Source organism: Mastigoproctus giganteus, chromosome 1 (assembly GCF_048544385.1).
Source record: "Mastigoproctus giganteus isolate SK-2022 chromosome 1, ASM4854438v1, whole genome shotgun sequence".
Lineage (NCBI taxonomy): Eukaryota > Metazoa > Arthropoda > Arachnida > Uropygi > Thelyphonidae > Mastigoproctus > Mastigoproctus giganteus.
This window is the reverse complement of record NC_143575.1, coordinates 266,807,345-266,823,165: the sequence shown is the minus strand read 5'-3', so window position 1 is coordinate 266,823,165 and position 15,821 is coordinate 266,807,345. Positions and strand designations below refer to the sequence as shown.

General features: G+C 37.5%; 1 protein-coding gene across 1 annotated transcript in view; it reads left to right on the top strand.

Annotated features, from left to right (window-relative positions):
- Nucleotides 1-15,821, top strand: part of LOC150091950 (succinate--CoA ligase [ADP-forming] subunit beta, mitochondrial-like) — a 129,122-nt gene that overhangs the window by 91,130 nt on the left and 22,171 nt on the right. The window contains exon 9 of the mRNA XM_090386237.1: nucleotides 12,512-12,632. Within this exon, the coding sequence (XP_090242363.1) occupies nucleotides 12,512-12,632 (121 nt within the window). The remainder of the gene's footprint in view (nucleotides 1-12,511; nucleotides 12,633-15,821) is intronic.

The window sequence follows — 15,821 nt, the reverse complement described above, 5'->3', positions numbered from 1 at the left end:
CCGAGAAAAACCCTAGCCACTAAAAGAGAAATGCCTGCACCAAGTTTTAAGATGAGAAAATAGTGAGTTACAATTGCTATGTGTGCAAATGTCATTGGACGCATAGTGCATTATCAGTAATCCAAAAAAACTAAGAGCATTTAAAAATCTTTCTAATTTCCTGTTTTGTATAAAAATCATAAATGCCTGGATGGATGTTTCTATTTTCCAAGATTAGTTTATAATTTTTTTAAATTTAATTAATCTTAATTCTTTAATTTAATCTTATTTAATTAAGTAATTAGATTAAATTTATTTAATCTTACCGGAAAAATTATCCAGAAAATTTGGCTATCCGGAAGAGGTCTGACATCAATTATTCCTGATAACTGATGCTCGAATGTATTGGGATATTTTTTGTAATTTTAGTTTAATTTTTAAGTGGGAAATTTTTAAAGGTAACCCAGTAGTGCCTTATTTTGTTATTTAAATCTTTACTAAAACATAGGCGCCTCCATAGCCAGGTGGGCAAGAGCAGCAGTGCGTAGCACACGCTTCTTGATTAGACCGGGGTTCGAGCCCGTGACCACCAAATACGGAGGATGTGGAAAGGTCGGAATGACCACTGCATATCCCCGGAGCAATATGGCCTTAGTTGCTAATGCTCCTAAAACCAAATAACAACAACAACTAAAACATAATTATGGTTTCAACTGGAAACAGTATCCATAATGTGTCCGAGTGTTATGAATGATTGGGGAATAATTGTCACTGATAATTCACCTTCAAGTTATGACTTTCTCTAACTGATGGTAATTCTTTTCAGTATACTACATATAGGTAATGTGATAACTTTAAATTAAAACTCAGTGTACTGTATGTGCATCTCTGAGAATGCAAGTTGATACCCTAGAGAACAATTGAACTAGGAGCTTGAAAGAAACACGTGCTGAGCAATGTTCTCATAAGTCCAACCCTAGGACTGGATTTTTCAGGGTAGAATGCTTTAGTTCCACAGGAGACAGTTTTATTGGGCGATTCAACTATAAAGGAAACCAGAAATATAAGACAGATGGAACCAAATCAGAGTATGTCTGCCAGGGGAAAAAATAATTCGTAAAGTGATTAAGTAACTATCAATTTTTAAGGGCACTAAAGGATGTATAGTGATCCCCATGGGCATCTTAAAACGTAAACTGACCTGGGCAAGAAGTATAAGATTATGGTAGAAAAATGTAATGAGAAGTACAAAATGTTCTTGTGTCTACAGCTCTGCTCTTGAGAGACTCTGCAAGGAGTCCCTTAAGGAGGCCTTAAGGGTTCAGGGAAACTGCTAATTTGGGACATTCATGATACTAGGGAATTCATAGAAATGATACTGGTTAGTGGTGTAATTTCCGTATGCAAGAAATAAACATTGAAATAAGTTCCGAAACCACCAGCAGTCACATACCACTGGCAAAAACTTTTAAGCAGTTATAAAGGATGCATCAGGATTGTTAAAAGCCAAAAATTACAAAATTTTATTTAGTAATACAAGGAGTATTCTAAATAAGTTAAATGATATGAGCTTTTCATTAGGTCAGCCAATGTTGATATTAATAGGACTAATGGAGACATGGTGCCATCCAGAGGTAGAAGATGAAGACTTTCGTTATGGTGAGCACATATTTAGGAGAAATGGGGGGGGTAATTAGGGGGGGGGGGGTCATGCTTCTTATCAAAAGCTCTGAAAGCAGTCAGACTATACCCATTCAGATAGACAAATTTGTGTGGCCCAATCTGACTTGGGAAAAGGGAGGATGAAAGTTGGGATATGTTACAGGTCGAATGGTTCTGAGGAGTATAACAAAAATCTCTTTGGGCAACTTGCTGGATGACTTCAACTCGTCTCTTATAGATTGGAAATCATGGACTGGTAATTATACCATGTGGAAATAGATTTTTGAGCCATTGGGATGATTATTTATTCCATGTCAGAGAAAGTACAAGGGCCTGTAATATCCCCAACTCGGTTCTTGCCAAATATCCAAACTGCATCCAAAATTTGACTTTGCAGGAACCAGTGGTAGGTAACCACAATGTCATATTGTGGTTACCCACCATTGCCCAAAGTATTGCCCAAAGAGATTTTGTGTGGTCAAAGGAAAAGGTTGAAGGCTTCAGTTTGAGAGGGGAATATCTTGAAATAGATTAACATGCAGATGAAACTGTTGGGGGAGAGGATATGAATTAGAGATGTTACATCCAATATGTCATGTCCTTCAACAACAAATTTGAGGGGGTTTTAATTAGGAAATAAGGGCAAGGAACATACCACTTAACACCTTCAACTGGTACCACACAGTTCATTATTATTTCTTGATGTTATCATTTATTTCATGTATGTTTTTTTAATACTGTTAGAATAGTAGTGTCAAAAAAAGTCTCAAAAAATTTTTGAGAATAGTCTCAAAAAATTCTCAGACAATATTTTATGTTCCTTGCCTTCCTTTTAAAACCCCTCAGATCTATTGTTAAAGGCTATGATATATGGTTTCAGCTCTATGTGGTTATTTGTCCCCGCCCCCATATCTTTCTATTATCTATTTTTGTCAGTATTTTGTGTAAGTTCAGAAGCAGCATTGCTATACAGTAAATTCGACTTTATATGTCACACAGAGTGGTATTTTCATTTCAAAACATTTAGTTTTGTGTTATTCAGGTCCTGTATTATATATTTTATATTTGAATAAATAAAATAATGGTTGGATGTGAGCAAATTTTTTCAAGCAGAATGAAAGACACCAGTGGAATAAAATGGTAAAGCAGAGCTGGAGTAAGTTTGGGAATACTGGTTTTGAGAACAAGTGGAGAGATGCTTTCAAGACTTGGAGCTTTCATAGCATCAAGATTGTTCAGAATTTTGCTAACATCCTTCTATTAGAAGACTGCAGAAAGCATTGAATGGAATGTGTTGGGTATGACAAGAGGTGGTGTACTAAGGTCATTGAACTAAGATTTAGAAGAAAAATAGGATGCTAGTAATTTGTCTTGAGTAGTAGTTGTTGAGGCAACTAATAATTGAAATTACATCAGAAAAGGTAATTGGGGCTTGGAAGATTGTAAGTAGAAATGGACATCATTAAGATTGGAACTGAAAACTATGTATCTTTGTGTGAAATTAATGAGAAAGTTTTGGGGATGTTAGCATTAGTAGATGCATATGATGCAAGAAAGCAAGCTTATGCAGCATCAGCCAAAAAAAAAAAAACTGCTCCCATTTCATCCCCCCCTGTTCGTTCCAAATAAGGAGGTAATTGTCCCTCAGTATAAGGCAATGGTCAGGCCATGCCTTGATTACTGCGTACAGGTCTGGAGGCCTCATTTTAGGAAGGATGTAGATTTACTTGAGCGTGTACAGAGAAGGGCAACAAGATTGGTGAGGGGAATGAAGGGATCCTCTTACTAAGAGAGGCTTAAGTTCTGCAAATTGCAGTGGCTGGAGACTAGGCACCTGTGCGGTGATCTGATTGAGGTGTATAAGGCCTTGAATGGGTTGAGCACGCTGAATTCTGATGGGATCCTTCCACTTGTTCAGATTACGAACCTAAGGGGGCATAAATTCAAATTAAGAAAAGACAGATGTAGAATAGATGTACAGAAATTTGCCTTTAGCCAGTGGATGGTTAATTGCTGGAACAAACTTCCATCTGTCGTTGTGGAAGTTGATAGGTTGAATAAATTTAAGGAGGAACTGGACAGGCATTTGGAGGGAATGGTGTGATTTTTTTTTTTTTTTGGCTGATGCTGCATAAGCTCATACACTTGCTTTCTTGCATCACATGCCACTACTACTACTACTACCTGTCCAGCTCATCCTTAAATTTATTTAGGCTATCAACTTCCACAACAAAAGATGGAAGTCTGTTCCACCAATCAACTGCCTGCTGGCTAAAAGAAAACTTCTGCACATCTGTTCTACAACTGTCTTTCCTCAATTTGAATTTATGTCCTCTCAGGTGATTATTCTGAGCAAGAGGAAGAATCCCATCAGCATTGAGCATGCTCAAACCATTCAAGGCTTTATACACCTCAATCAGATCACTTCACAGGTGTCTAGTCTCCAGACACTGTAATCTGCAAAACTTAAGCCGTTCTTCATAAGAACAATCCTTCGTTCCATTCACTAATCTTGTTGCCCTTATCTCTACTCGTTCCACATCTCTACATCCTTCTTACAATGAGGCCTCCAGACCTGTATACATTACTCAAGGTGTGGCCTGACCATGTTTAAATCTTTTTTGCAGATAAGTTTGTTCTATTAATTTGGCTATTCATGTGCCTTATCATCACAAAGTAATGAAATTTTTGGATATGTTGTACAAACTAAAAAAAAGAAAACAACATAAGGAAAGAGATCTAGGTCACACCGCTATATGAAATCTGCTGTTTGCCAAAATTATTGTTTGGTTTATGCAGATGCATTTTCAAGGGATCTTTCACTGTCTAAAAGTACCTATTTAGAGTATATTCGTATACTACTGTCTCTTCTTATTGCTTTGTTTAAAATCTGCGCTCATTATTTTTAAGCTGGAAAATGTTTCTTAATAAACTGATGAGGTTTCAGTGTTGGGATTGATCTTCTTTCTGTTATTTTCATAGTTCTGGTGACAGTGCATAATAAACCACCTTGAAAATTGATGTCTTGGTGCTTAATTTGTTCTAGTCAAACTGCTTACCATGGATTTTCTGCAACTAACCACAAATATCCATTCTCAGGATATTAGCATTAGCATTAGTAGAAGCATACGATGCAAGAAAGCAAGCTTATGCAGCATCAGCCAAAGGTAAAAAAAAAAAAAAAAAAACCCTCCATTCGTTCCAAATGCCTGTCCAGCTCAGCCTTAAATTTTTTTAGGCTATTAGCTTCCACAACAAAAGATGGAAGCCTGTTCCACCAATCAACTACTCGCTGACTAAAGGCAAATTTCCGCACATCTATTAGTAGTAGTAGTGGCATGTGATGCAAGAAAGCAAGTGTATGAGCTTATGCAGCATCAGCCAAAAAAAAAAAAGGAAAAATAAATAAATAAATAAATAACACCATTCCCTCCAAATGCCTGTCCAGTTCCTCCTTAAATTTATTCAACTTATCAACTTCCACGACAGATGGAAGTTTGTTCCAGCAGTTAACAACCTGCTGGCTAAAGGCAAATTTCCGCACATCTATTCCACATCTGTCCTTTCTTAATTTGAATTTATGCCCCCTTAGGTTCGTAATCTGAACAAATGGAAGGATCCCATCAGAATTCAGTGTGCTCAACCCATTCAAGGCCTTATACACCTCAATCAGATCACCGCGCAGGTGCCTAGTCTCCAGCCACTGCAATTTGCAGAACTTAAGCCTCTCTTGGTAAGAGGATCCCTTCATTCCCCTCATCAATCTTGTTGCCCATCTCTGTACACACTCAAGCAAATCTACATTCTTCCTAAAATGAGGCCTCCAGACCTGTACGCAGTACTCAAGGCATGGCCTGACCATTGCCTTATACAGAGGGACAATCACCTCTTTGTCCCTGCTAGCAAAATTCCTATATATCATTGACAAAACCCCATGACCTACCCTTGCAGCCTGTCTTCATTGCTCAGAAAACTTCATATCTGACTGCACAATTACTCCCAGGTCTTTTTCATTTTCTACCACTTTAAGTGTAGTACCACACAGTTGGTACGTTTCTCTGGGGTTACTTCTACCTATATGCAGTACTTTGCATTTGTCAAGGTTAAACTTCAGTTGCCACTTCTTAGTCCATCTGCCCAAATTATCTAGATCCTTTTGCAGTAGCATACTGCCATTGCTGTGATTAACAACCCTGCCAACCTTTGTATCATCTTCAAACTTCAACATTAAGCCTGATGTACCACATCAATATCATTGATAAATATACAAAACAACAGTGGACCCAACACCGAACCCTGTGGGACTCCACTAGTAACATTAGTCCACGAAGTGGACTAATGTTATTAGTGGAGTCCCACAGGGTTCATCCCCTACCTTTTAGAGTTTATATAAGTAAAGAAATCCTTCCTGTTTTTCTTAGCATCTTTTGCCAAGGATTGCTCGTAATCTGCCTTCGCCTGCCTAACCTCCTTTGTGACCTGATTAAAGACTATTCTACAACTATCTTTCCTCAATTTGAAACTGTGCCTCCTCAGGTTCTTAATCTGAGCAAGGGGAAGAATCCCATCAGCATTCAGCTTGCTCAACCCATTCAAGGCCTTATACACCTCAATCAGATCACCTTGCAGGTGCCTACTCTCCAGGCACTGCAATTTGCAGAACTTAAGCCTTTTTTGGTAAGAGCACCCCATTGTTCCCCTCACCAATCTTGTTTCCCTTCTTTGTACTCGTTCTAGCAACTCTACATCCTTCCTAAAATGAGGCCTCTAGACCTGTACACAGTTGTCTTGATGTGGCCTGACCATTGCCTAGTATAACGGGATAATCACCTCCCTTTCCCAGCTAGCAAAATTCTTGTATATCATTGACAAGATTCCATGACCTGCCAGTGCATCTGCACTGCTCAGTGAACTTCATATTTGACTGCACAATTACCCTAAGCTCTTTTTTTCACTTTTCACTACCCTGAGTGTAGTACTACACAGTTGGTACATTTCTCTTCGGTTATTGCTACCCATATTTGGGCGCTGACTCTATTTAAAAGTTACAGCTGACAGTTACAGGCTCCGCAAAAACGATAAGTGTTTGCTTTTTATTTACATGATTGTTGTTTTATATTGTACTTAATACGTAGTCATATAGTTATAGTTACGCTGGTTATTTTTTATTTTAATTTAGATAAAGAGTTTTGTGGATTTTACTTACGATAGGTAAAACCGTTATTTTTGTTCGATTTTTGTAGCCATTGTTTTTGTATATAGAGAATTCAAAGTTTTTGTAGGGAATTCAAATTTTTTAATTGAGGTAGCTCTAACGCATAATTATATAGTAATACGCTTCACTGTTTCTATTTCATAGTTTCTGTTCAAATACTCATCATCATCAGCCATTTTCAATCCACTGCAGGATGAAGGCCTCTCCAGCAACTTTCCAGTTGCTTCTGTTTTGAGCACTGGACATCCATTTACTACCCACAAACTCATGAATTTCATCTATCCATCTCCGCCTTTGTCTTCCAGGTTTTCTTCTAGCTCCTCTTGGATACCATTCTGTTATTTTCTTAGTCCATCTGTCATCATGTCTTCGAGCTATGTGTCCTGCCCAAGACCATTTTAGTTCTTTAGTTTTGATAAGAATGTCCTTTACTTGAGTTTGTTGCCTAATCCATGTGTTTCTCTTCTTATCTAACAGTCTTATTCCCAATATGATTCGTTCCATTCTTCGCTGTGTGGTTCTCAGCTTCTCTTCCATTCTTTTGGTGAGTGCCCAAGTTTCACTTCCATAAGTCATGGTGGGGAGTATACATTGGTCCATTATTTTACGTTTCAGACAAACTGGGATATTGCTCTTCAGTATGTGACTATATTTCCTGAATGCTATCCATCCAAAATGGAACAACAGTTTGAAAATGGAAGAAGGTTATCAAATTGTAGCAGTGTGCTTAATGATTTTGTAATAACTGAGAGCAAAGTGGAGGAGAAATTGTTGAAGTTAAACATAAGAAAGGCACCTGGGGCGGATGGGATCTATCCAGTTATATTAAAGGAGGCGGCAAAGCAACTAAGCAAACCCTTAGCCATAATTATGAGAGCATCCTTGGATTCAGGGGAGGTTCCCACGGACTGGAGATGTGCAAATGTATCCCCAATTCACAAAGGAGGTTCGAAGGGTGACACGAATAATTACAGACCAGTTAGTTTAACTTCTGTTCCGGGTAAAATAATGGAGTCACTGGTTAAAGATGCATTGCAGGATCATCTAGACAAGACTGCAGCAATAATTCAGACACAGCATGGGTTTGTTAAGGGAAAGTCTTGTCTGACAAATTTGATTGGTTATTATGATGTGGTCACAAAGGAACTGGATGCAAAAAATAATTTTGATATCATATACTTGGATTTCAGGAAAGCTTTTGACACTGTTGCGCATGGAAGACTACTGTACAAATTGGAGCAGAATGGTATTAAGGGTAAGTTGCTACAATGGATAAAAGGATGGTTAAGTGGGAGAAGACAGAGGGTGGTAATCAATGGGTGCTGCTCTTCGTGGACTAATGTTATTAGTGGAGTCCCACAGGGTTCGGTGTTGGGTCCACTGTTCTTTTGTATATTTATCAATGATATTGATGAAGGTATATCAGGCTTAATGTCGAAGTTTGCAGATGACACGAAGGTTGGCAGGGTTGTTAATGACAGTAATGGCAGTGTGCTACTGCAACAGGATCTAGATAATTTGGGCAGATGGGCTAAGAAGTGGCAACTGAAGTTTAACCTTGACAAATGCAAAGTACTGCATATGGGTGGAAGTAACCCCAGAGAAACGTACCAACTGTGTGGTACTACACTTAAGGTGGTAGAAAATGAAAAAGACCTGGGAGTAATTGTGCAGTCAGATATGAAGTTTTCTGAGCAATGTAGACAGGCTGCTAGGGCAGGTCATGGGGTTTTGTCAATGATATATAGGAATTTTGCTAGCAGGGAAAAGGAGGTGATTGTCCCTCTGTATAAGGCAATGGTCAGGCCACGCCTTGAGTACTGCGTACAGGTCTGGAGGCCTCATTTTAGGAAAGATGTAGATTTGCTTGAGCGTGTACAGAGAAGAGCAACACGATTGGTGAGGGGAATGAAGGGATCCTCTTACCAAGAGAGGCTTAAGTTCTGCAAATTGCAGTGGCTGGAGACTAGGCACCTGCGCGGTGATCTGATTGAGGTCTATAAGGCCTTGAATGGGTTGAGCACGCTGAATTCTGATGGGATCCTCCCACTTGTTCAGAATACGAACCTACGGGGACATAAGTTCAAATTAAGAAAGGATAGATGTAGAATAGATGTGCGGAAATTTGCCTTTAGCCAGCGGGTGGTTAATTGCTGGAACAAACTTCCATCTGTCGTTGTGGAAGTTGATAGGTTAAATAAATTTAAGGAGGAACTGGACAGGCAATTGGAGGGTATGGTGTGATTTTTTTTTTTTGGCTGATGCTGCATAAGCTCCTACACTTGCTTTCTTGCATCAAGTGCCACTACTACTACTACTACTACTACATATGGAGTACTTTGCAATTATCAATGTGAAACTTCAGTTGCCACTTCTCAGCCCATTTTTCCAACTTATCTAGATCAAGTTGGAGTAGCATATCATCTTTATTGTCATTAACAACCGTGTCAACCTTTGTATCATCTGCAAACTTGGACATTAAACCTGATATACTTTTATCAATATCATTGATAAATATACAAAACAAGTATGGGCCAAACACCAAACCCTGGGGAACTCCACTAATAACATTTGTTCACAAAGAGCAGTGTCCATTGATTACCACTCTCTGTCGTCTCCCACTCCCCCATCCCTTTATCCATTGTAGCAACTTACCCTTAATGCCATACCTCTCTAATTTGTACAGCAGTCTTCCATGTGCTTTCCTGAAACCCAAGTATATGATATCAAAATTATTTTTGGCATTCAGTTCGTTTGTGACCACATCATAGTATCTAATCAAATTGGTCAGACAAGCCCTCACTTTAACAAACTCAAGCTGTGTCTTAACTATTACTGCAGTCTTGTGTAGATGATCCTGCAATGCTTCTTTAGCCAGTGATTCCATTATTTTCCCCAGAACACAAGTTAAACTAACAGGTCTATAGTTACTTGTGTCACCTTTTGAACCCCCCCCCTGTGTGAATTGGTCATAGATTTGCACACCTCCAGTCCATGGGGACCTCTCCTGAGTCCAAGAAAACTCTCATAATTATGGCTAAGGGTTTGCTTGCCTCCTTTAATATAACTGGATAAAAAGTAAAAAAACATTAGAGTGCAGCCATTATCAACCCACTTAAGCCTCCTCAACAATTCATGCTGAGGGAAATGGACCATAATCTACCACGCTGGTCCAGTGCGGGTTGGCAAATCGACCGTATTCAGCAGTCAGGGGCTTGAACCCTGTCTACTCAAAGAGCGTGTGCTACTGCACTCCTGCTCTTGACCACTCGGCTACGGCTGGATAGATCCCATTAACCCCAGGTGCCTTCCTTATGTTTAACTTCAACAATTTCTCCTCCAGTTTTTTCTCTCAGTTATTACAAAATCACTTAGCTCCCTGTTAGCATTTGATCAACTTCTGGCACTCCCCTCATATTTGTTTGAATGATGTGAGCTTTTGTTTTCTTCATCTGTCTTATCACTATAATTCGATATAAGGTCATAACTGTTGATTGTGTTTTGGTAAGAACATAAGAAGTACACTTGAGACACATTAGTTTTTTGAATGTTCTTATCAACAAAATTTGTTCTAATATGACTAATTAAATTTGTTCTCAAAATATATTGACCATTATTTCAGTGGCAAGTGGTAAATATAATTTTGACAATTTTTGCACAACAAAATTGGTTATAAGTTAAATAGTACTTACCTTGATTAAAAAAAAGGTAAAATAATAATAAGTTGTTTTGGGTCAGACTACATCATCGTCAGCCATTTTCAATCCACTGCACGATGAAGGCCTCTCCAGAAACTTTCCAGTTCCTTCTGTTTTGTGCGATGGCCATCCATTTACTACCCACAAACTCATGAATTTCATCTGTCCATCTCTGTCATTGTCTTCCAGATTTTCTTCTAGCTCTTCTTGGGTATCATTCTGTTATTTTCTTAGTCCAACTGTTATCATGTCTTCTAGCTATGTGTTCTGTCCAAGACCATTTTAGTTCTTTAGCTTTGATAAGAATGTCCTTTACTTAAGTTTACTGCTTAATCCATGTGTTTCTCTTCTTATCTATCAGTCTGATTCCCAATATAATTCGTTCCATTCTTCACTGTGTAGTTCTCAGCTTCTCTTCCATTCTTTTGGTGAGTGCCCAAGTTTCACTTCCATAAGTGATGGTGGGGAGTATACATTGGTTCATTATTTTACATTTCAGACAAATTGGGATATTGCTCCTCAGTATGTGACTATATTTCCTGAATGATATCCATCCAAAATTTATTCTTCTCTTGACTTCCAGCCATTTATCATTATTACAGCTAATGACTTGTCCCAGATAAGTATATAACTCCACCTTCTCAATTACTGTTCCTTCAATCATTATATCCCTTTCTGTGGCATACTTGTTCATAATTACTTTTTGTTTTAGCCATATTCATATTTAGTCCAAAATCTTTACTAACTCTGCATAACTGATTAAGACTTTTCTCTAATTCTTTGGGATCGTGGCTTATGACCACAATGTCATCTGCAAATCGTAAATGATTTAGGTACTCTCCATTCACATTGATTCCTTTCTGTGACCAGTCTAATCTTCTGAAAGTTTCCTCAAGGGCAGAAGTAAACAACTTCGGAGATATTGTCTCCTTGTAGAACTCCTTTCTCAATTTTAAATTAGTTACTGTCTTTGTCTAGTCTAATAAAGGAGGTAGTGTTCTCATAATTTTCTTCAAAATCATAATATATGGGGTATCTATGCCTTGTCTTTCCAGTGCCGAAACATTTCCTTATGCTGTATGGAGTCAAATGCTTTTTCATAATCCACAAATGCCAGGCATAATGGTGTTTTATATTCATTTGCTTTCTCCGTTATCTGTGACATTACATGAAGGTGATCCATAGTTGAGAATCCTGTCCTAAAGCCAGCTTGCTTTTCGGTTGATTTTCATCAAGTATTCTTTCTAATCTGTTAGTAATAACCCTTGTGAAAAACTTGTAGTTGTGGGATAACAAACTAACTGGTCTATAATTTCCAATTTCTGATTTATCTCCTTTCTTATGCAGCAAAACTATAATTGCATTATTCCACTCCTTAGGCATCACACCTTTTCTAATGCATTTTGGGTCAGGCTTACACTTTTCTAATTAACCTGTAACAGACTATTTTGAAAAGTTCCTGGGAGGAATTCCCAAAAACCTTTATTTACAATTTTAATTAAAATTATTAATAGAAAAATTGAATTTTCAATTAATTACTAAATCAACAACTCTTAATGTTAAGAGTTTTCCAATGATACTTTCTTATATCACCCAGCTATGTAAGCTGTTACTTACATAGGCTGGTGATATGTTTTGCCTGTCCGAATGTGGATGATGCAGTAGAGGGACAGGCAATTTGGTTTGCTAAGTTGAATACACAGAATGCTTAGAAACCAGTTACTAAAGTCCATTTATATAAAAATTAGTTTGAAAAATTGATAGTGTCTTTAACGTTTTTTTACCAACTTTATGAAATATTTTTTAAATCTTATTTTATTTTATTTTATATTCCATTGGGTAATTGTGGTTAATAAAACTAATATTCCTTCCTGTAATTAAAATATGATTATTATTTATTAATTTATTAACTGTAATAATTTATTGATAAGGTTTAATAAAATTAAATTTCTTTCAGGTTCATGCAATTTTGGTGAACATATTTGGAGGCATTATGAGATGTGATGTTATTGCTGAAGGTATCATCAATGCAGCTCATGTGTTAGATCTCAAAATACCAATTGTCTGCAGGCTTCAAGGTAATAAATATTTATCTAATTGTCTAGTGGTAGAAAGTGACGTAGAAATTTGATATATACAGTAGAGTCTTGATTATCTGAGCTAATGTGGACCAAGAACAGCTGGGATATGGTCAAACTCGGTTAACATGGAAAATTTTCATATACTGACCTTGTGACAATGTTCCCCTCCCCTCATTCCTGCCATTAAAGAAGTACATGTATGTATGTAATTACATACTGTAATTGTGTTTATGGCGAAGGTAAAGAAAGCCTACATGACAAGTATGGAAAATTTCGGAGTGGTTTACCGGTGGAACTAGTTTGCTGTGACGGAACTTGTATCATTTCTCACTAGGTAAACAGATGGTGGGTGTTATTGATCAAGAGTAGAAATTGAATCCCTGGGAGCTTGAACCCCTCTCGAAGTGGAGGGGGTAACCTTTTTTTTTTTTTTTTTTTCTATAGAATCATGGGTGGACTAGAGGATAATTTGTTTATTATTACTGTATTTTTATTTTGTAATTTTTTTTTTTTTTAATTTTAAAGACACTCACATGTGCAGAACATATTTTATAATGTCAGAACTTTCCACTTGATTCCGTTCGTGATTCAATTAGTTTAAAATAATTATTGCACTTAAAACAGTACAGTTTCGGTCTTATTAATTTAGATTTCATCAAAAAATCAAGGAAGTTGAAGCAACGTTTCATTTTTCCCCACAAATTTCTTCCAACTTTAAAAGATTCATTGCTAATATTATCTGTATGCCATTCATTCTGAAACTAATTATGCATCGTTCTTTATTCATTAATACACGTCATAATGCCAACCAATGACTAAACATGTTATCATCTAGTCTGTTCATGCACCAATCAGCACATTGTTTTTCACGCCTATCTGTCAATCAATATATTGTTCTTCACTTCTACTACAGACCGATAACATCCACCATCTGTTTATCGAGCAAGCAACACTACAAGTGCAGTATGGCGAAGTATACTATACTTTCACAGCTAACCTTTGCTGAAATTTTCTGTGCTTCTTGTGTGGGCTTTCTTTACCATAGCCTGTGTTTATTTACTTACATAGTATTGTACTGTACATACTGTATGTACAGTACATGTACTGTACCTGCATCATCATGATTACAGCATCAGGCTTTAAAAAAAAGGCTTTCAAAGTCTTCTGTTTTAAAGAAGTTCCTCGCTTGTTTGCTGCAAAGTTTCTGAGGCATCTCAACAACAGTAGATCGGCAGGCATACTCTCATTCTGCTGTTTGGTGTATTGCAGTGTGGTCTGAATCGCATTTAGGCCTTCCGTATGCAAAATTTTTGAGCCTTCTCCTGGACACACATCATCTTCGTCTTCACTCTCTTGTTTTCCCTCACTCACTAAATATAAAATCATGTCATCAGTCATTTGTTGCTCATCCTCATTCTTTCAATCTTGAATGTCTTCTGCCGTAATAGGTTCTGAATTTGGAAGATTTTTCACCAGTCAGCTCTATAAGCAGAAGATTATCTTCATCATCTTCTTTCTTTCTTTCTTAGTTTCACTGAGAATTTTTTTCCAGGACTTCATGAGAGTTGATGTTTTTACTTCTTCCCATGATTCTGCCAGCCAGTAAATGACATCTTTCATGTTTATGTTTTTAAGGCTTTCAGCAACAATTCCACTATTTTTGAGATCTTCCAGGATTTGTTTTAAAAGTTGTCATCTGTAGTTCCGTTTCAAAGTCTCCAGGACACTTTGATCTAGTGGCTGGATTAGAGATGATTAGGAGGCAAAAAAAGAGTTTTAATGTTGCCAGAGACTAGTTCAGTTTCATCTGGATGAGGAAAAAGGAAACTCCCAGAAAAAGCAACAATGCTTTTTCTAGGAGTTTCTTTTCTGCCAAAAATTTCTTTGTTGCAGGAATGAAGTCTTCATGGAACCATTTTGTCAACAAACATGAATCCATCCACACATTTGATTGGTTAGCATACTTACAAGGAAGACTTTCCACATGTACGTGTTTGAAGGCTCTTGGTTTCTTAGCCTTTCCAATAAGTAGCAACTTATGCTTGTGACTTCCTGAAGCATTTGAACATACCAACACTGTCAGTCTCTTCTTACTATGTTTATACCCGGACGCTGCTTTTTCTTCTTGTGATGCGAGCATTTTGGTCGGAAGCATTCGATAAAATTTAAATCTGTTTCGTCACAGTTGTAAACTTGATCCAAACTTAAACCTTCCTCCTCTACGACTTCTGCCAACTTTTTGGTAAAAGACTACACTTCTTCCTGACAAGCAGATAATTTTTCCCCAGTGAGGTTCAGCCATCTTACTCCATTCCCTTTTTTTTTTCCCATTTATCTAACCATCCCATTCTAGCCATAAATTCTTCATCACCATCATGAAAATTTTTCTGAAATTGTAGAGCCTTTGCTTGTAGAATCGGTCCAGAAATCAGGCTACCTTTCTGTCTCATTTGCATGAACCACAAAAAAAGTGCTTTAGATGTTTGTTCAAACTCCTCCTTTTTCATTGATTTTATTCTCATGTGCTCATCACTTTTCTCAGGCAATCTTTGCGAACATCATTTTTCAATGTTCTGTCGATTTCTCACCCAATCTCCTACAGTCACTTCACCTACACCTAGCTCTCTAGCCAGCTTTTTAATTGTTTCGCCCCTGTCTACTCATTTGATGGCATCAAACTTAGTCTCTAATGAAACCACAACACATTTCCGTTTTACTACATAAAATAAAAATAAAGAAGACACACGGTACCAATGAACTAGTGGTAGGCTTGACATAGCTGAGTGGTCGGGAGTGAGAGTGCATAGCATTACGTTCCTTGAGTGGACCGGGGTTCAAGCCTGTGACTACTAAATACGAGAAATATTTGTATTGACAATTTATTGTAAATTCAACTGACCTGGTTGTCATGCCAGAGTATAAACAGAAAATTAATTTTTTTTTTTTTTTTTTAGTCAAACGAAATCACCCGAACGAGATGTCAAACTGAACCCGACAGATAAAACTGTTGAAGTTTCGTGGCGAGTGGGTGGAGGGGGGCACGAAGGGAGATGAGTCATCGAAATTCCATGAATCAGCACAGCACAATCTGTTCTCATCACAGTCTTACTCATCATACATACGAACGCAAACAACTCTTTAAGGCATCATTTAGCCTTTATGTAAAAATTGAGTTAAGAGCTAGCT